At 37.5% G+C, this 21,291-nt stretch overlaps 1 protein-coding gene across 1 annotated transcript; it reads left to right on the forward strand.

Annotated features, from left to right (window-relative positions):
• The first annotated feature begins 299 nt into the window (after positions 1–299).
• On the forward strand, positions 300–20,805 carry LOC127799458 (7-hydroxymethyl chlorophyll a reductase, chloroplastic). The gene is made up of 19 exons (XM_052333501.1): positions 300–450; positions 585–690; positions 839–923; positions 2,886–2,997; positions 3,403–3,487; positions 3,603–3,644; positions 3,769–3,847; positions 4,483–4,534; positions 4,639–4,701; positions 4,925–5,022; positions 5,377–5,412; positions 5,496–5,557; positions 17,045–17,072; positions 17,159–17,238; positions 17,348–17,417; positions 17,488–17,545; positions 20,166–20,230; positions 20,311–20,405; positions 20,510–20,805. The coding sequence occupies exons 1-19, from the start codon at positions 366–368 to the stop codon at positions 20,598–20,600; spliced, it is 1,392 nt and encodes a 463-aa protein (XP_052189461.1). The 5' UTR covers positions 300–365; the 3' UTR covers positions 20,601–20,805.
• Positions 20,806–21,291: the final 486 nt, after the last annotated feature.

Below are 21,291 nucleotides of genomic sequence, written 5' to 3' on the forward strand. Positions count from 1 at the left end.
TTTATGATTTTAGTAAAAAAAAAAATATTTTTAATATTTTAAGAGAGTATAAAATGACATAATTTGCTAACTAGCTGTGTTGTTCAATAAAAAAATGTTTACCCATGGTCACAAATTCAAAAAAATAAACATAATTATTGTGATTATGATTTAATAATATTATTAAGTTTAAATGTCGAATTTTGTTTATTAAAAAAAAAAACTTTATTTGTAAATTAATCTTGATGTTCCAATTTTGGAAATCACCTGACTCTTGGAAACGACGTCGCAACTGATATACTTACTTAGTAGCGTTTATATATCTATATATATCTGTGGCGCACAACGATTCCTGGAACTACTACCAGGGCACTCATCACTCTGCCATGGCCATGGCTACAATCAGTGGCAAGCTCTCTTCGCTACCCCTCTCTCTATCCGTTGTTGCTGCTTCATCATCTTCTTCTAAGGGTACATACGTAGAGCATTCGACTCTCTCTCTCTCTCTCTCTCTCTAAACACGCGCATACACACACATATTCCTTTATATGTTCACGTGGATAGGGTTTTGAAGTAGTTTTTGTGGTTCGGTTTGGTGATCACAGATGCAAACTCAAACCCAACAAACTCAGTGAAGCTAAGAGAAGACTGGAGGAAAAGGTCCAGACCCATTCCTCCGGGCGGAACTTATCCAGCCAAGGACCACTGCAGGTTCACACTCTACTTCTTTTCTTGAAAAACCTGTTTTCATTTTTCTATTCTTTATTGAGATTCAAGATTGGTAATTTTGGGGTTTGAAGCAGTCTTTAGAGGAACTGTATTGATCTGTATAGTATTGAATTTTTGTGCCTTTTGGCAGCCGATGTGGGTTGTGTGATTCTTATTACATAGCGCACGTGAAGAATGCTTGTGCTTTCTTAGGAGATGGTATGTCCAGAATTGAAGTGAGTTCTTTTCCATTTCTTCCTTTTACTTATTCATTCGTTATGTGAATATTGTTTGTCATGATCTATTTCCTCGTGAAGATTAATATAGTACGCATGATCCACAAAGGATCATCGTGTGTACAGGAACCGCAAACCTATTAAGAAATTAGTAGTTGACTCCACCTACAGGGTAGAAATCCCGCTGTTGTGCCATTGAACAATCAGCTTGTTCAAGATTACTGAAATATTGCAAGGTTTTGATTGATCATTGCTCAGTTAACAGGAAGATTCCAAATCATAGATTGAACACATGTTATGATATCAATCAATTTATGAGATCATATATTAGTTTGGTTGAAATATTTGTAATCTTGTAATTGAAATAATTACTTGATGTATGATTCCCGGTGCTCTTACATTTACTGCATATACATATGGTGTTTCTTTGAGTGATAGAACTCAATAGAATGGTTGTATTACATTTATTGGGCTTTTTTTTCTTGTGGACAAGTGAACCATTTTAAACTTTTATATATTGCATTCTTTTCACCATATTTTCCCATTCAAATAACTATCACAGAGCTTTAAGTCAACAGATTGTTAATTGCAAGTACTGTAGTGAAAGATGTTAAATGTCATCAGTTTTGGAAAACTGTTATATGAGATATGGGTTCTAGGTTCATAATCATTGCTATTTGCAAAGAGAGAGAAACTACTTTTTTGTTATTCTTTCTATTGAAGAACCAAAAAATTGGTTGAATTCCATGTGACTTTGGATCGGAAAAGTTTTATGAATTTATTTTTTTAAGGATTGGGAAGTTGAAATGCTTTCACTTTCTTCAAAGATATACTCATTGTCATTATGGAAATTTCTCATGTTGATCTAGAGTAGCATCCTTTCTATGTGGCAATGTCAGGAATAATAATTTGATGGTTGTGTGAGGAGGGAGGGAGGGAGGCTTGTCAAGGCTCAAAGACAATGTGTGACTCCATGCTAGGCTGGCTCCCTTCAAGCAAGCTAATAAAACCTTTCAACAAGCTCCAAGCTCATGAACTTGGCCTCTCCTTTCGATAATCCTATCCAATCTGTCTTTTTATTGTTATTTTTTCATTTTTTTGTTGCTTTCATTAGGCAATAGTTGACATGCTTACATTAATTCAAGTTAATATCATCCAATTAAATTTTTAGTAATTTGTATTTAGATCTGAGAAGAGAGAGCTAGCTTTGATGGCCATGGATGGATTTGAATTGTGGAAACAATTTCTTTGCAAAGAAATAATTAGCCTGCATGCAAAAATAACCCTTCCTTAACCCTCACAAAGAGGGTGTAGCCTCATGCAATGGGAACACCTTTATATGTAGATCTGAGAAATCATGGTTGACTACTTGAAATAAAATCTCTTTTCCACTTCATTTTGAGTGTTTGAAATTATACAAAATACACTTATAAAGTTATAACGAGTTTTTTTTATCACTTCAAATTTTCAATGCATATCTAATTTAGTTGAAGACACATATCAATTGAAAAGGCTTTTATGCAGTATTGATTTATACATTTTTTCATTGATGTACCAAAAACTTCTCTTGTTATTAGTTCACATATTCTGAATTGTGCTCAGTGCTCTAAAAGATTTTTGAAATATATTTATAGAATGAATGTCAAACATATGACCTACAACCCATCAAATCATACTTGAACTTCATGTTGTTGGTTGTGCTTAGAATCTGGGCTGCCTTGGCACATCAGGGTGCCTTGTCTTTTAGTAGTTAGAATCTGATGAACTCTAGTACATGAAAAGTGGGGGAAACTGTTAACCTCATGCTATCTCAAGACTTCAAGAGTGGAGATTTTTTTTTAATTTTCATAGCTAATAAAAGCCATTCCAGATATCTATTTTTCCGGTTTTTCAACCATCTGTAGGCTGTTTTCATTTTCACCGCAACTATTTTCTGAGCTGTGTCTCTGTTCTCTGTTTCAGGGCCTAGAATCTATGGTCCATGGCCGGGGTAGAAAAGGAGATTCTTTGGATGAGGTTTACTTGGGAGTGTATGAGGAGATACTTTATGCTCGTAAAACTAAGCCAATTGAAGGTGAGGTTTTTGAATTTATTTATTTATTTTTGTATTATATTCTTAATTTGCTTTTTCATAGGTTTTATCCTATACCCTTTGTTTATTGGTTCATGGCTTAAGGTTCTTAATGTCTTTGTGGGCAAGTTTCCTAAGCCATGTTACCTTTACTATACATATTGCCCCTTTGCCCCCAACATTTCCTTCCATAGCCATGTTCAAAGGATTCAAAACTAAAGATTGCCCCATAACTTGGAAAGGGATTGAAAGGAATTTCCTTCTTAGTTTTGGATGAAATAATGATTGATGTGGGTGAGCATATTTTGATGGAAGTGACCTTGTAATTATATGGGTGAACTGCAATGATCATGTGCTGAAATAATTTATTCTAGCCTTTTTTTTAACTGCATTAATATTCTATGGTAGGAGCTCAGTGGACTGGGATAGTTACAACAATTGCAGTTGAAATGCTAAAAGCAGGCATGGTAGAAGCTGTCATTTGTGTGCAAAGGTAGTGGCTGTAAATTATTTATAATTGGCAGCTCATTGACTAGTTAAGCTATTTTTTATGCGTCATAAATTTTTGAACATTTTTCATTTTAGCCTACTTATTCTATCTATTTCAGTGATCCACAGGATAGGCTCAGTCCCAGACCTGTTTTGGCAAGGTTTACATCCTATCTCAAAATGCCAATACTCTTGCACACTTGGGCTAGGGGACTAAATTCCCCCTGCCCTACCTTGAGTTTATTATTTTCCTACTTGATATCTGATTTTATCTATTTGCAATAGGACACCTGAAGAAGTTATAGCTGCTAAAGGTGTTAAGCCAACATTATCTCCTAACCTGAATACCCTTGCGTTAGTTGAGGTGCTTCCCGTCACTTATCTTAATAATAAATATTTTCCTATTTGTTTGGTCCTTTCTCACATCTTTAACTTGTTATTGACAAACCACTAGTTTTGTATAATGAAAAACTTGTACTTCAGAATATTCTCCACACTAATTGATAGCACATTTGATCAGATTAAGGTTCCTTGTCAGCTTTCTTAACTCTTTGTCATATTTTTCATATTCATTTTGGGTAGTCCGAGAAGCAATTTTGTCTGCTCTTACAAAAATGAGTATTCTTGGAGCCATATGATTGGAAGAGCATGTATCCTCATGTTTCATACTTGGTTTTCTTTGGCCCTGTGATCACTAAATATAAAGAGGAAGCTTGTGGTTACTTATGATAATTGTGATTTTTCCTTTTTCAGTATTTGTGAAAATACAACAAATTCAACCCTAAGGAAAAGCTGCTCGTTTTCATGTTCCTTTATGGTTGTGTACTTTAAGAAATCTCGTTAATGGGCTTGAGTTCTATACAAACTGGAAAATACTTACAGAAAGTGCACTTTTCTCAGTTCAGTTACTGTAGTATTTGCAATGGATAAAGGCAGTGTGACTAGTATCTAGTTGTTAAAATTTTAAAGAGGTACCTTGTCATTTTATCTTGACAACAGGCAGCAGGTGTCAAGCGTCTCCTTTTCTGTGGCGTTGGTTGCCAAGTGCAAGGTACGGTTTATGTTGGATCTGTTATCTTCAAGACTTCATCATTTGATTCTTTTCTTTCCTGTAACTTCTACAAATATAATGCAGGGTAATTTCTTAACCTGCAGCATTAAGATCCGTCGAGCACCATTTGAATTTGGAGAAGCTTTATGTTTTAGGCACAAATTGTGGTAATTAAAACCATACATCCTGTTTGTTACATAAAGTATTTTTAAGTTTATGGAACTCTAGCAATGTCTCATCACTGACATGGGCAATGGATGTAATATCATGTTTCTATGGTCTTCCAACCACAAACTGTACATGAAATGTAATAGAATTTGTATTAAGTGGAAATAATAAACAGGCAACAGGGATCTATACTTACACACTTTGTTTATTTTTCTTCCCTAGTGGATAATGGAACCCGTGAAGGGCTAGATAAGTTTCTAAAAGCAGCTAGCAGTGAACCAGAAACAGTTATGCATTACGAGTTTATGCAAGATTACAAGGTTCAATTTTCTACCCTGACCTCATTTTTCGTCTTATTTTGAATTTATTGGATATATGGCTGATAGCTTTCTTTTCCTTTTCTTATATACTCTGCATGCATGTTGATGTTATTGGCATTTGTTAGAAGTTTCCTTTCCAGAAGGGAAGCAAGAAAGAAAAAGTTGGATTTGTTGGTTGTCATGATTTCATAGCTGTTAGTGATTTGCATTTTAGAAGTCTGCTTTAATGAGGATTTATGGACAGTTAGAGAGTTCTAAGGATAATTTTATTTGATGCACCACAGGTTGAATTTATATACCTTATGAATCACATGTGAGTTTGTGCTTGATAATACTTGCTGGATTATTTTATAGGTCCACTTGAAGCATTTAGATGGCCATATTGAAGAGGTAATACGGTCTTCATCCTTGCAGATTATGTTTAACACTCACTAGAATGCTGCTTCATCAAACTTTATATTTAACTAAAGCAGGTTCCCTATTTCTGTCTGCCAGCAAATGAGTTAGTAGATGTTATTGCACCATCTTGCTACAGGTAATGTGTTAAATCTTTTTTTTTTTTTTCCTGGTCCTACAGCCTGCACTCTTACATAATGAGATTGCATTTTCCCCATACCTGATCATCCAAGCATGTTCTTTGCTATTATTGCTGTTTCTCTAGGATCTTCTTTCTTATGATGCCATAAAAGAAAAGTGTATAAGATTAAAAAGGATTACACCAACTCCTATCAAGGGATATCCTTCCTAATTTAAAATGTGACAAGTGATAATTTTTGTAAAATTTATGTCCCAACAACAAAGACAATTGGAGTTGTGGTGCAGGACGATTTAGTTGAAAAAACAATTAGCATTCATTTTTTAAGATCTGAAACCAAATAAACTCAAAAATTCTTCGTTTAGGGTTAAGCAACCTTAAAAAAATTTAAGATATTTCTTATGAATTACCTGTGCTAATCTAGAAACTTTGAGAAAGGTAATAACAGGTATAACTTAAAACACTGGATCTCGTACAGATCTAGAATATTATAGATAGAACCAAGTCTCATATCAGAGTTGTTTAACATGATTAAAAAGCTAAACAGAGTCTGTGCAATTGGAGAAAAAGCAGCATCGTGACCCTCTCCCCTCTACAGGTGCACACAGAAACTTAGTTTTAATCTCTTTCAGGACAAAGAAAGTAGTAGCAATTTTGGAATTATGTGAATAAAATCAAGTCAACCATTTTTACTCAGTTCTCCATTCAAAAGAGGACCTGCTTAGCAACATGAGACTTTATAGTGGCCTCATTGCTTTATTTGATTTAATTTTATAATGTGGAGTGTTGTTTCTTTCTTGTTTTCTTTCCTTAGAGGGAAATTGGAGAATATCTTTGGGGCCCATTTGGTTCACTGGAATGGAAGTAAAGGAAATGGGAATGAGAATAGGAATGGAGTGACCTCTCTATCCATTATTGTGTTTGATACGCTAGAACTTGGATGGAGTGGATTGAAAAAATAACTACGACAAAAATGACCTTAAGAGTAAATAATAATAAATATTATTTTTATTTTTTGGTTGTTAATAAATTTTATTTTTATTTTTGGGTCTTGATAAAATATTATTTTATTTTTTGCTGTTAATAAAATATTATTTTTATTTTCTGGCTGTTAATAAAATTTTTTTGTGCATTAATAAAATTTTATTTTAGTTTATTTTTGTCTAAGGATGTTGTCATAATATAAGCCATGGCAGGGGAATATAACATGCAAGTGGCGGGCTGTCACATGCACGGTTAGGAAGTTGGTGTCAAGCCCTCAGATTATGGGCTAGACAATTGAGGGAATTTGGATTGAATTCCAAGAAAGAAATGAATGTAGGAAAATTGATAGAATGAAGGAGAGAGAAAGAGAGAATGAGAGGAAATGAAAGAGAGAACGAGAGAGAGAGAGAAATGAGAGAAAGACTTTTGTATTATTCTCTAATGATACATTCTCACAATAGCTGGTCTCTTTATATAGAGCCTATATCAATATAACAACAATCTAACTAACATCCTAACTAACTAACCTCTTAACACCAACTAACGGCTACTATCGGCCCTTTACGGATTTGCCCCTAGGGTCGTGACAATCCCCACCCCTTCAAACAATTTTTGTCCCTAAGAATTGACAGCTGCGGACCCTATTCTTCATCCAATTTCAGCCTTCGTAATCTGAATTCTTCTTCACCTTTTCTTGTTCTTTTCTCTTACTCACCTTGGCCTCTTTTTCTTCCTCCTTCCTGGTTTTATCTGATGAATGAGAGAGGAAACAACATCCTGTTGTTCAGCAGGTTTTTCAAACTCGTTTGAAGTACTGCCTTCATTTCCTTCTACCAAAATCAGCACCAACTCCTTTGCCTCTTCAACGGCTATGAAATCTCCAACAATATCATTTGCTGTGATATTTTCCTTTCCTACATTCACAACATCTTCTACTTCCTCATCTTCCCTAAAGATCTCCTCAATAGGATTATCTTTTACTTCTTGAATTTCCTGTTCCATTGTGTGCAATTCATTAACTTTTTGCTGTAAACTGAGGGTAGCCATAGAATTATCTTTGTCCTGCTGGTTGCTCTTAAGGAAAATTTTAAGTAACAGGCCCGTGCTTTCTACAAATGGATTCCAAGGCTAATTCTTGCAGCCTCGCCTTCTCCACCGGTTCTTCCACCGTCATAGAACAGAACGTATTCACCATAAGCCTCAGCATAACATTAAGACCTTTAGTGAATATTGATACAAAATAAGACTCATTCAAGGTTGGATGAGAATGGAGTGCCCGTGTTTTCAATTTCTCAAACTTAACCCAATACTCCCTAACCGAGTCCTCATGTTTCATCTTGTTGAACTCCTCATTGTAACTCTCGTCTTCAACTCGATTTTTCTTGGTAGACTTGAAAAAATCATCAAGCTTACTTGATATACCTTTTAATTTGCTGTCAAAACTATCCCAAGTATTTGCAATTCTTGTATCCATCTTTTCAGCTCAATTCCTTGCAAATCCACCTCCGACACAACAATCTGTCCTTGCTTTAGAATCGCATCTTCAAGATTGCCTGGAATCACCCAATCACCGTCCAATTTCTAGGATCACCGAAATTTGCTTGCCCAACTTCCGCTGAAATTTGCCTTTGATCACCATTGTAGTCCTTTCAAGTCCGAGTTGAGAATCTCAATTGAAATAGCAGCAATTGAGAATCACCAATTGTCAGAATTTGCTTAAGAAATGACCGAACTTCTCAGCCAAGAAGTATCAGTCTTGAAGTTCAAGACTGATTCTTGATCCTTCGCCTTCAACTTCCGACCCTAGCTTCGTCGGAATTTTCTTAGGTGTTATATGCAATTGACACCCAAGGTGCTAGAATTCAATCACCCTCGTCGCACCCTTGGGTTTGCTTCTGTCGTGCTTGCCTTCAAGTTGCGACCATTGGAATTCACTACCGCCCTCGTCGACACCTTCCTCCCCGCTTCCGGTGCCTTCTTTGCCGTGATACCCTTCAAGATTTGACCGAAAGCCGTCGCCCGTGTTTGCCTACCCAAGCCCAGGCTCCTCGCTTCCGAATTCCAATTATGCCTCGTTTGAGTTGTATTCGCTTCCGTCAGTTCCGCCTTTTCTTGGGTCGCGTCATGTCCTTCAATCTTCAGTTATGCCTCGTCTTGGGTTGCCTCTTGCTGGCATTCGTGAGTCCTGTCTACTCCTTCGATTGCTTGTGACTACCACTTCTCAAGATTTTGTTGAATTAATGGCACTGACTCGTTGGAATTGTCTGCACTATCGTGACTGCGTCGGAGTTGCTATTGCTAGCAAGTTCTGATGTCGGCCCTCACCGTGATGCCTTTCGCCAATTACCCCATAGCCGATTCGTTCGGCTTTGATACCACTCGTCAAGCCCTTAGATTATGGGCTGGATAATTGAGGGAATTTGGATTGAATTCCAAGAAAGAAATGAATGTAGGAAAACTGATAGAATGAAGGAGGGAGAAAGAGAGAACGAGAGGAAATGAAAAAGAGAACGAGAGAGAGGGAGAGAGAGAGAGAGAGAAATGAGAGAAAGACTTTTGTATTATTCTCTAATGATACATTCTCACAATAGTTGGTCTCTTTTATAGAGCTTATATCAATATAACAACAACCTAACTAACCTCTTAACACCAACTAATGGCTACTATCGGCCCTTTACGGATTTGCCCCTAGGGTTGTGACAGTTGGGTAGTTATTTCTAGAAGGGGGTACTAGTGTAAATAAACTCCCCTTGGCGGGTAGTGAAAGTGCGGGATCCTCTCTATATAAAGGACTGCTCGATTGTATTGAGCTATGCTGAAATTTGAATCAAAGTCATTCTATTCTTCCTCAATTCTCTTCATTCTCTCTCTCTCCCTCTCTTTCCCTCTTTTTCGAATTCTATCACCCTTTCTAATTCTCTAGAATTCTCGCGAATTCTCTAGAGTTCTTTGTTAGATCCTTCAAGGTTTGACAAATTGGTATCAGAGCTTGTTCTAGGCCAAAAGAGAAGAGATGGCAGAAGGGACTCGAATGAAAAATTTTGAGTCGCAGGTGCAGCAATTCCATGTGACGGTGACTGACTTGCAAGCTTGGGTGGAATTGCTTGAGATCGGATCCAATTGCAACCATGAAGCGATTATGGCGATGGACCGAAAGGTGGATGCTTCCCTCAACAATTTGGAGAGGAGGTTGGATGGGATATGAGATGAGGTGGGAAAACAAATTCGTGAGCAGTTGTGGAGCTTCATGGTAATGTTTACATGTCAAAACCAAGTAAGTTTGTTACTTGATTTTCCCCCGAGAAAAAGGATTGAACTGGTCCTTACCAGTGTTAGAGGAAGGAATGGGAATGTCGGGGCCTCTAAAATCGAGGTAGCCCCGAGGGAGGAAGAGTATATGGAAATGAAACTTAGGCAAGAGGGACTGGTTGTCCTCAATGATGTGGGGGATGCTTGGTATCAGGGCTGGTCACAGAATAGGGGAGAGTGTCCTTGGGGGGAATTTGTAGACAAATTATGTGAAAGATGTGGTGACAGAAATAGGATGTAGTAGAAGAATTCAATAAATTGCGACAAGAAGGGGGTGTGCAGGCTTATCAAGCACGGTTTGAAGAGTTGAGATTGATTATGGTTACCTTGAACCCCTATCTCTTAGAAGCATATTTTGTCTCGAGCTTCTCGACTGACTTGAATGAAGAGCTCCGACCTATAGTCAAGATGCTCAGGTCGGAGACTGTGGAAGAAGCAGTCAAGAATGTAAGGCTGCAAGAGATCATGGTAGAAGCGATCATGAAGAAATAGTGTGTCACGACACAAGGAGACATCTAATTTTTGCGTCTAAGTTTCGTGTTAAATTGGGATATTACATAATTATACTGCGTTAGTATTTTTATTCTCTTGCATTTATTTTCCAGCTGGTTAGTTTGTTATGGCATAATCTACTAGGTGTCCTAGTGTTAGAATAGGACAAAATAGTTGGTTAGAGAGGGTGTGATCTGCTATGGTAACACCCACAGGTCAAGCTATATAAGCTTGTTCCTTCCTCTGTAAAAGGTATTCAGGAAATTCAATCAAAGATTCTATTACTCTTTTCTCTCTTATTTTTTTTCCTCCTTTCTCTTCTCTTCTACATTTCCTTCTTCGTTCTTCTTTTCAGTTCTAGCACACTCCTCCGATTCACGTTGAATAAGGAGAATTGCTAATTGTCATAGCACTGCCGTGACATTTGGTATTAGAGCAACGATTCCGGCAAGGGGTATTACGGGCGTGAGAGATGGCCAAAGGAATGCGCATGAAGAACATGGAGTCGTAGCTCCTGCAACTCAGTTCGACGGTGGGGCAATTCTAGGACCGGGTGGACTGACTGGAAGTCAGCAACCAGAAAACCATGATGCGATCATGACAGTTGATCGCAAGATGAAAGGAGGACTTAATAGAATGAGAGATGATATCAACCAAATGAGGGAGGAGATGGGCAATCAACTTCAACAATTTACAGAATGAGGGGAAATCAAGAAAATAGAGCCCATTGAGGAGTTCAATAAACTGAAGCAGGTGGGTGATGTGGGGTCATACTTAAGGAGGTTTGAGGAGCTGAGATCCTTGATGGGGTAGCCATGATCCTCACCTAATGGAGGCATATTTTGTCTCTAGCTTCCTTAGTGGCCTGAGCGAAGATTTGAAGCCTACGGTGAAAATGATCAGGCGAAGAACAGTGGAGTAGGCAGTTAAGAGTGCCAAGTTGCAAGAGATGGTGGTGGAGGTGCTGTTAAAGAAGCAGAGGGTGCAACAACAAAGGATTGTACACTCGAGGAATTGGCAACGAGGAGGGAATAACAAGGGTGTTAACAAGGAGCTGGTGAGAGGTCATGTGGGAGGAAGGAATTTTGTTAATCCCAACTTTGGTGGGAGAGCTAATGATCTTAAGAGGCAACTCGGAGCATGTTACAGATGTGGAGATAGGTACTTTCTGAGACACCAATGCAAGCGCCAACTACTGTTATTAGAAGGCAGAGTAGAAGGAGAAGCAGAAGATGAGGAAGGAGAGGAGAGAGCAGGGCAATGGCCCACTTTGCAAATTTGCAAAGTGGGCGAGGGCATTTTGGTCTTTTTGCCCCCATTCGGTAAGCCCCTCGGTAAGCCATTCTGGCTCTCAAGAATTTTCCGTAAATTTATTGCTTCAACTACAAATTGACAATAAGTAAAAAGGCTACTACTTCAAATGCTCCAATCAAATTTGAACTAGATGAAGATAGATAGGGAGAATTGAACAAATTCAAGGCATGCAATAACAAAATGCAACATTAAGTCACCAAAACAGCACCCCCATACTTGCAACCATCTTTCTTAGGCTTCTATATATCACTTATGATCTCCATATGCAAGAAGTGGACGAAAAGGGAAAAAGAAAATTATATTTTCATAGGCCCAAGTTAAATTAGTGGCTTTTCTTTAGTTTCCCATCTTCCTTGATTGTGTTTTATTTACTTCAACAATGTTTTGTTAAAGCTGTTCAAGTCTCGATTTTCTTAAAATTATATTATTCCAGTAATAAAAAGTCAAACTACACTCAATATTTAATGATCAACATTCTATTGACATGATCAATATTTATAGACACTACAGAGGCTGAGTTTTCATTATACAAAGAAAGAGTTTTCATTATACAAAGAAAGATGCAAATTCAAGTCTAGTATATTATCTATCAAAAAAATGTATGAAACTATCATCACACTTCTAAACCATATAAATCATCCAACAAGAGGAGTAGATGATGTGGAAAAAGATATTAGAGATCATGTTTCTAATGATGAAAATATGGAAATGTTTGATCTTGATGAAGAAGATGATTTTTAGATTATTTAAAATGCATAATTAGTTAATCTTGATTAAGATGTAAGACTTATAAATTTTTTTAAGATTTAATTTAAGTTGACTTAAAGACTTTTATATTACATCTTTTGGCATTTTTTATTGTTCTTTTTATTAGTATATGTTGAATTTTTTAATTTTCTTAATAACATACTTATAAATATGTCATTAGGAGTTAAGACTTATTTTGTACCTTATTTTTCAAGTAGGATATATATTTTTCTATTTTTTTTAGTAAGCATGCGCCTAGTTCTATGACGCGCGTCTTGCCTTGTACCTTAGGCTCCAACACCATTTTGCATCTTAGTGCGCCTTGAGCCTTTAATAACATTGAGGTATAGGAGGGTAGTTTGATGATTTTAATCGACAGTGGGAGTACTCATAGTTTTTTGGACGAGAGCATTGCCAAGAGGCTTCATTGCAGGATGATAGGAACCCAACCCTTGTCGGTGACCATTGCCAATGGTCACAAGGTGCTAAGCAAATCAGCTTGCACTGGGTTTTGTTGGGAAATGCATGGTGAGTTGTTTGAGGCAGATCTAAGGTTGCTCAAGCTAGGGGGCTGTGATGTGGTGTTGGGACTTGGGAGTGGATTGGATGAAACAAGTCAACCCTATCAGCTTCGACTTTAACTGAATGGAAGTCACTTTTGAGAAGGGGGGCAAGAAGATGACTCTCACAGGCAGTAGGGAAATCGGGGCTTGTAAGATGATCAAGGGAAGGAAGCTATAGAAACTACTCAAAAACAAGTGGGCTTAAGTAACCCAATTGTTTTCAATCCAAGCAGTAGAGGAGGTAGAGGAAGGAAGTGAATTGGAAGGAGAATTTCACCTAACAATGTTCAATCAAGACCAAAATCAGTTAGAGGTACATCAACTAAACTATCTTAATATGCTTTTGGTTGAGTATGAGGAATTGTTTGTAGAACCTAACTCTCTGCCACCCAAAAGATCCTTCGACCACTCAATCAACCTAAAACCCAATTCAGAACCCATTAACATCAGATATTATTGATACTCTCCTTACCAGAAAATTGAAATTGAAAAAATGGTGAAGGAGATGCTTTAGTAATCCCTAATCCAACCAAGCCAAAGCCCATATGCATCCCCTGTCCTACTTGTCAAGAAGAAGGATGGCTCATGGCGCTTTTGCATTGACTATCGTCAACTTAACGCCTTGACCATCAAAGATAAATTCCCAATCCTTATAATTGAAGATTTGCTTGGTGAACTGAAGAATGCTTCCATCTTTTCCAAATTAAACTTATGCTCGGGGTACCATTAGATTCGCATGAAACCTGATGATATCCACAAGATAGCCTTTCGAACCCATCATGACCACTATGAGTTCTTAATGATGCCATTTGGGCTCACCAATGCCCTAGCTACTTTTCAATCACTTATGAACCAAGTCTTTGAGCCTTTCCTACGTAAATTTTTAGTTTTCTTCGATGACATCCTAATCTACAACCAAACTTACACCCAACACTTACAGCACCTAGGGACTACATCCGATATCCTCAAGTCCAGCCACTTGTATATTAGATGGTCTAAATGTGCCTTTGGTCAGAAGTAGGTGGAGTACTTGGTTCATGTTATTTCAGGGGCAGGGGTGAGTACTGATATGAGGAAAGTAGCAACCATGGTGAATTGGCCTAGACCTACCAACCTGAAAGCTTTGAGGGGCTTCTTGAGTTGACAAGTTATTACAAATGCTTTATAAGAAATTATTGCCTCATAAGTCGGCCATTAACATAACTTTTGAATAAAGACGGGTTCAGATGGGGGTCGGAGGCAGAAAAGACATTTGGACAGTTAAAGGATGCCATGTCCAAGGCGCCGGTGTTGGGTTTACCTTATTTTAGTAAACCCTTATCCTTGAGACGATTGCTTGTGGCATAGGGATAGAAGTGGTGTTAATGCAAGAAGGGAGACCCCTGGCTTATCTTAGCCAGGCCTTATCTTCCAGGGCTGAGCATACGTGAGGAGGAGTTGTTGTTGGTGGTGATGGCCGTAGAAAGATGGAGACATTATTTAGAAGGAGGTTAGTTCATCATACGCACTGACCGCGAAAGTCTGAAGTTTCTCCTCCAACAGAAATTGCAGACACATCTTTAGAGGAAAGGGATGGCGAAACTCATGGGCTTGGACTATACCATACAATATAAGAAGGGAAGGGAGAATGTGGCTGCTGATGCCTTTTCCAGGTGCTATGAGGAAGGGCAAACTGCAACACTTATGGTGGTGACCCCGGATTGGTACAAGGAGGTGGTGAAGAGTTATGAAGGAGATAACAAGATGAAGGAACCAAACGAACAGTTGATCCTAAGCCCCAACAGCAAGCCTGGATATACCCTGAATCAGGGAATGGTGAGATATAAAGGAAGATTGGTGAATGGGAACAACGAGATCCTAAAGAAGAAGATATTGAGCTCCCTACATGAGTCACCCGTGGGGGGCCATTTAGGCATCCAGAACACCTACCACAAGGTGAGGCAGATCTTCTACTAGCCCCAACTAAAAAGGTATGTGACTAAATTTGTCATGTCTTGTGACATGTGCAGTCGTTGCAAACATGAAACAGTAGCCCCACCAGGTCTATTACAACCCCTGCCTATCCCTGCTCAAGCATGGGAGAGCATATACATGGACTTTATCGAGGGTTTGCCTAAATCAGAGGGAAAAGATTGTATTATGGTAGTAGTGGATAGGTTCACGAAGTTTTCACATTTTATTGGTTTGACTCACCCCTATTCTGCTCAAGAGGTGGCTAGGGTTTTCCTAGTCCAAGTCATGAAGTTGCATGGAGTTCCCCATTCGATAATTTTTGACTGAGACAAAATCTTCACCAGCCTATTCTGGCAAGAGCTAATGAAGGCTCTAGGTGTGAAATTGAAGATGTTTATAGCCTACCATTCTCAAACGGATGGTCAGATTGAGCAGGTGAAGCAATGTGTGGAAGGGTACCTGAGGTGCCTATGTTTTCTCCACCCTAAGGGATGGCACAGATGGGTTTCACTTGCACAGTGGTGGTATAACTCCAGCCACCAAGCTTCGATCAAGAGGTCACCCTTTGAAGCACTGTTTGGCTATCAGCCCTTGCTCCTTCTAGCTATGGGGGAAGAGACTACTATGGCCACTATGGAGGCCTATTTGGAAAAAAAGGCAAAGTGTATTGCAGTAGCTCAAGAAAGAATTGGCAGTGGCTCAAAACTCCATGAAGCAATATGCGGATAGGAGTGAGAAGGAGTTTGATGTGGGGGAGAAGGTTTATTTGAAACTCCGACCAGCTCACCTCAAGAAGATTGCTCGTGGATAAATAACCAAATTGAGCTCTAGGTACTATAGGCCCTACCTAATTGAAGCCAAGGTAGGAAATGTGGCGTATAGGCTGAAACTACTGGAAGAGACTAGGATCTACCCGGTTTTTCATGTCTCTTTACTCAAGAAATCAGTGGGAGAATAGCATGTGGCTTCTCATTTACCTCAAGTGTTGAGGGAGGCAGACATGACACCAGAGCCCAGCTCAATACTTGACAAAAGAGTCTTGTACAAGCACGGGCCCCCATCATCCAAGTGTTAGTTAAATGGTCCAATCTTTCCCATGATAGCAGTACTTGGGATTACTTGCCTGACCTGCTAAGGCAATTTCCGCAAGCAGCCAGCTTACTCACTATTTCTTGAGGACAAGAAATGTCTCAAGTTAGGGGGAATTTGTCATGATATAAGCCACGGCAGGTGGCGGGCTGTCACATGCACAATTAGGAAGTTGGGTAGTTATTTCTAGAAGGGGGTACTAGTGTAAATAAACTCCCCTTGGTGAGAAATGAAAGTGCGAGATCCTCTTTATATGAAGGACCACTTGATTGTATTGAGCTATGCTGAAATTTGAATCAAAGTCATTCTAATTCTTCCTCAATTCTCTTCATTCTCTCTCTCTCTCCCTCTCTTTCCAAATTCAGTCACCCTTCCTAATTCTCCTTCTTGCGAAGTTCCTTGTCAGATCCTTCAAGGTCTGACAGATGTTTTACAATTTTCAAAAAAATGAAGGGTTTAAAAAGTAATTGCAACAATCTATGATGGAATGGAATGAGGATTCCGTCCACATTTGGAGGGAATGGCCATTCCTTATCCAAAGTTGCAACCAGACATACTTTTACCTGATTCCTATTCCCTCCACCCCAATTCCAGGGAACCAAAGGCCAAAAATTCAAGCATCACGACTAGCTTTGACATGTTGCAATCAAGAAACATTTTGACCTTTTCTAATGGAGCAAGATGAAGAATTGTATAAATCAAATTGTACAAAGGCATTTAACTAGTGCAGGCGTATTCCCTGTCTGAACCTGAGCTTGGAGTGTAACATCTGTGCTTCATATGCATCATAGGAATTGGAAGTTGTAGCAAGACTGCATTTTATGCCTCTCCTGATTTTAGTTTGTATCGTGGTTTCTAATATACTGATTAATGTCTGGTCCCTGTGCAATCTTATGGTGCTATGATACTCTGGGGTATTGACTGATTGTAAATTGGTTCAATTATTACCTATAAGAATAGGATGTCTAATGAGCAGTATTTCTACTTATTCTTCCCTTAAAACTTGTATTAATTTGTGGACTTTTGGTTGTTGCAGCTGCTTTGACTACACAAATGCATTGGCAGTGAGTTCTTTTCTCCTCCATATCCTAAGAAACATAATTTTTCTTCATGTGGCCTTAATACTGGGTTAGTGTTTTGGAAATTTCAGGATTTGGTAGTGGGTTACATGGGTGTGCCAAAATACAATGGAATCAACATGACACATCATCCACAATATGTTACCATCAGGTAAGTTCATTTTGATTTAGGGAGTAAATATTTTATGCAACTGACTATTTCTTGCCACACATGGAAAGAGGTAATTTTTTTGCTTTATTTTTTCTCATTGAAATGATAGAAATGAACGTGGTAGAGAAATGCTCAATCTTGTCAAAGATCTTTTGGAGATTACTTCAACAACCAGCAGTGTAATATTCTCAGCTCTCACATACATTTTGCTGTTAAAATTTCATAAAGTAACTTGTATTATCTTTACAGGGTGACCGACGTCCTTTTGTTATGGAGACAGTCAAGGCAGATGATAATGCGAAATTAGGTATGTAGTGAGGTCTTACTTTTATTATTGGACAATGTCAATTTTCTGGAAATGTCTCCACAACCCTCTCATATTGCACGTGTTCTGATTTTCTCTTTCCTGACCATAACAGAAGCCAGGCTGTTTGTCATCCTATTCTTGTGACTTGCCAGAGGTATAGGGGCAGCACTTAAGGAAAAATTCCAAATCATATTTTTCTTTTAAATTTTGATAATCACTTATTTCAGCATGACCACATATATTACGTGATCATGTGTAATATTTAAATTTAGGAATCCTTTGCATAGATTTCATGTGCAAAATCCTCCAAAATTTCCCATGCTATGCTCCCCTTTGCACCTTTAGAATGTTCACTTTAAGCCTTCAAAACAACAATTCTTTTTAAACCAAAACTCCTTAAAAGCAAAAGATGTTAAATCTTTTCGTAAAGCCAAAAGACATCTGGCTTGTAATTCTTCACTAAGTTTAAGAAGGCATAGAGTTAAAAGACTTTTCTTTAAGAGCTAAAATATTTTATAGGGTTTGTAAATCCAAAAGACACTTGGCTTTATTTCTTGATCATAAAGTCTAGAAAGAACAAAGGCTTCACTTTAAATCCAATGAAGTCTAGTCATTACTAGTAGGGCCAAAGGTTAGGAGCATGAGTCATTGGACCTTTTGTATCTTCTTTTCCTTTGTAACTTATTCTCTAGTAATTTATCATATTGCAATTATACTTTATCTGCAAATTACAATTTACTCCAAAGAAATAAGATTTATTGTGACATCCCTTAGATTAGTTTCTTATAAGACTAAGACCATTCCTTCCATCTTATTAATTTTCCATATAATTTTATGTGTCTGTTAAATTCATTTGGACAGGAAAAACAATTTAGAAAAATAGTAGTTAAAAGATATACTTATGGAGAAACATTTCTTTGAAAATAATTGGCTGAATATCAGTCCAACAAATAAGAGACACATTATAGAATATTTCTCCTACTATAGGGTTAACAGATTCTTTGTTGGATTGCTATAATTCTTCATTGACTCAAAATGACTATAATTCTTTATTGACTCATCAAATAGTCTGATGTGTCCGTTTATAGCCTCAAATTAGGGATCACCGGTTGACAGCATTAAAACTGTTGGAGAGTCCTAAGTGGAATAGGAGTGTTACAAAGAGATAAAGAAGACTGCTAAAGTGCTGGAAAGATAAGCAGAGAGTTTGAAGATTGAAACTCCTAGAAATCAGGAGAAATAATAGGAGTAGATTTGATTATTATCTTTTATTGTTTATTGCTTAAAGTTCTGTTATAGTTTATCTTATTGCTGTATATTATCTCCTAAATATTAGGATTAGATAGCTTAGAACTTGTATAAATAGATGTCTATTCATTGAATCAATTAACAAGTTTGAGTTCTACAAACTTAGTTGAAGTTCTTGGGTGTTATACCCTTAGAACAAAATCTGTTCAAAAACTATATAATTGATTTAACACAGTAACTCTCTTAATGACAGTGGGTAAAGATTTGAGAATTCTTTATTGGTCCTGTTTAATATTTTTCTTCTACAAATATCCACCTTGTTACTAAAAATCATATACTGTTCTGGTTGGGACACCATTCTATCACATGTAGTAGTACAACATGTTGCAACCTTGTATGAGCATATTGCCTTTTAAAGGCTCATAAGTTGTAAATAAACCTTTTTTTTTTTTTTCCTGCTGATAACAAACTTTTAAGGTTACAAGGACAATAGAAAATCATGTCTCTTCATCAGTGATCTCTATCACCAATATGATTTCTATCCAATGTAATCTAAGGACAAAGACCAAATACAAAACCTTCTGAAATGCATGTAATAAATGAACAATATTAAATAAAATAGCGTTGGCTTTGTAGCACATATAATTCCTTCAAGCACCCCTAGCCCAGACCTTTCAGTTTCCTTTTTCTTTTACTTGGATATTGATAAAGAACGAATTGGGGTTTTGTTAGAGAAAGAACTTGTTATGTAAATGGGTTTTTGATAGAGAAAGAAAGAAAATGTGTAAATGTGGATATTGTTTGAAAGAGAGGGCTCCCATGTTTTATATTATTCTCCACAGTAAGCTTTCTCAATAATCTTCATCTCTGGAGGTAGGTTTATGCCAACCATATGTTCTTGTGATGATCATTTCTTTGTTTCCAGACCAGAGAAGGGTGCTTGTCTTGTATTTGTAGAAGTGTAAGACGCATCCTAGTGGGTCCAATGGCATAGATGTATTGTTAATTGATTTTGGACAATTTAATCTAAATTAGAAGAGAGGGGGGAGAGGAAAGGTCCTTCTATTTATCAAATTATATATATATATATATATATATTATGTAGCCCTTTGTATAAGATAGCAGGAAGAAACAGAATACTCCAGTGTCATACAACATATCCAGCCTTTATCCCACTAGAATACTCCAATGTCATACCATACTAAATTATTATTGTACTGATCTCCACAGTTGACAATTTACTAAAAACTAGAGTTGTGGGATTTTGTTTTTTTTTTTTTTTATTTATACAGAGCAAATCTGATTTCCTACATGAGTTGCAAACATTTTACAAGTTGTGTACTTCTATTTTAAATTACTGTCTCCTTCTCAGGGAAGGGTCCTTCACAGCCTGCCCCAAAGTTTATTGGGAACTTAATAGCATTTGTGCTAAACTTGGTAAGAGCTTTTTGGTGTTGCATCAGTGACAGCAGAAACTGGAAAATAACTTTCATTTAAATTTGTTATTTTCTGTGCAGATTGGTCCAAAGGGTCTAGAATTTGCTCGATATTCTCTCGACTACCATACCATCCGGAATTATCTATATACTTATTGCACATGGGGAGAACAGAGGTATGTCCTGATAAGATAAAGCAAAAAAAATGAAAAGAAAAAGTAAGTTTGATGAAATAAGGGCCTTTCTTTGCTCCTGACTTATGAAGCTCTAATGAATGCAGAGCTAGCAGGCACATGCCTTCGTATGCAAAGAAAATTGTTTCCATGTACAACAAGAATGGAGAAATTGATCAGATGCTTTCCAGAAAGTGATTTTGTCATGGAATGTGTCTTAAATAAAGAGCTGCATTATATCTGAAATTTTGAATATGATTATAAATGTTTGTTTACAAGTGTTCTATTGATAAAAAACATTGTATGATCCTACATGCAGTTGTAACATTCTAAACAAAGGAAAAAACATATCATATATTGTAACATAATCCAGGTTTGTTTAATGAAGGTTTTGGCTAGCTTAGTCTTGTCTGTTTTAAAGGCCACCCTACATTTGTTAAATCCAGCTTTCGCACATTTCCACATGTTGAAATCCATTGTGTCACGGAAGATTACTGCCTTCAGTTTGTAAAAGTTAGTAAATACTGAGACCAAAAATGAGGACTTGCAATTAGGTTCTGTCTTTGTCCCTGCTATTTCAATAAAGAGGCAGCCTGCTTAAAATTGAAGCACGGATGTGACAAGACTGGTTTTGCTGAAAGCTTGCTTGTTTTTAGCAACCAAGGTAATGAGCTCGAAAGAGCATCGCTCAAGCTGATAGAAACTTGGACTGGGTAACGATCATTTTTACTTAAGGAACAAGAAAATGGTGAGCTAGCCTTTGTTTAAACAGGTTCAATCTTTTTGGTTTCATCACTGACTGGTTTTGCATGGATTTTGGCTGCTCTCTGTAGCTCGACATAACTCACTTACAAACGCGTTTCTGATTATTTACCCTACACACAAGATC

This window comes from Diospyros lotus, chromosome 4 (genome assembly GCF_014633365.1).
Source record: "Diospyros lotus cultivar Yz01 chromosome 4, ASM1463336v1, whole genome shotgun sequence".
NCBI lineage: Eukaryota > Viridiplantae > Streptophyta > Magnoliopsida > Ericales > Ebenaceae > Diospyros > Diospyros lotus.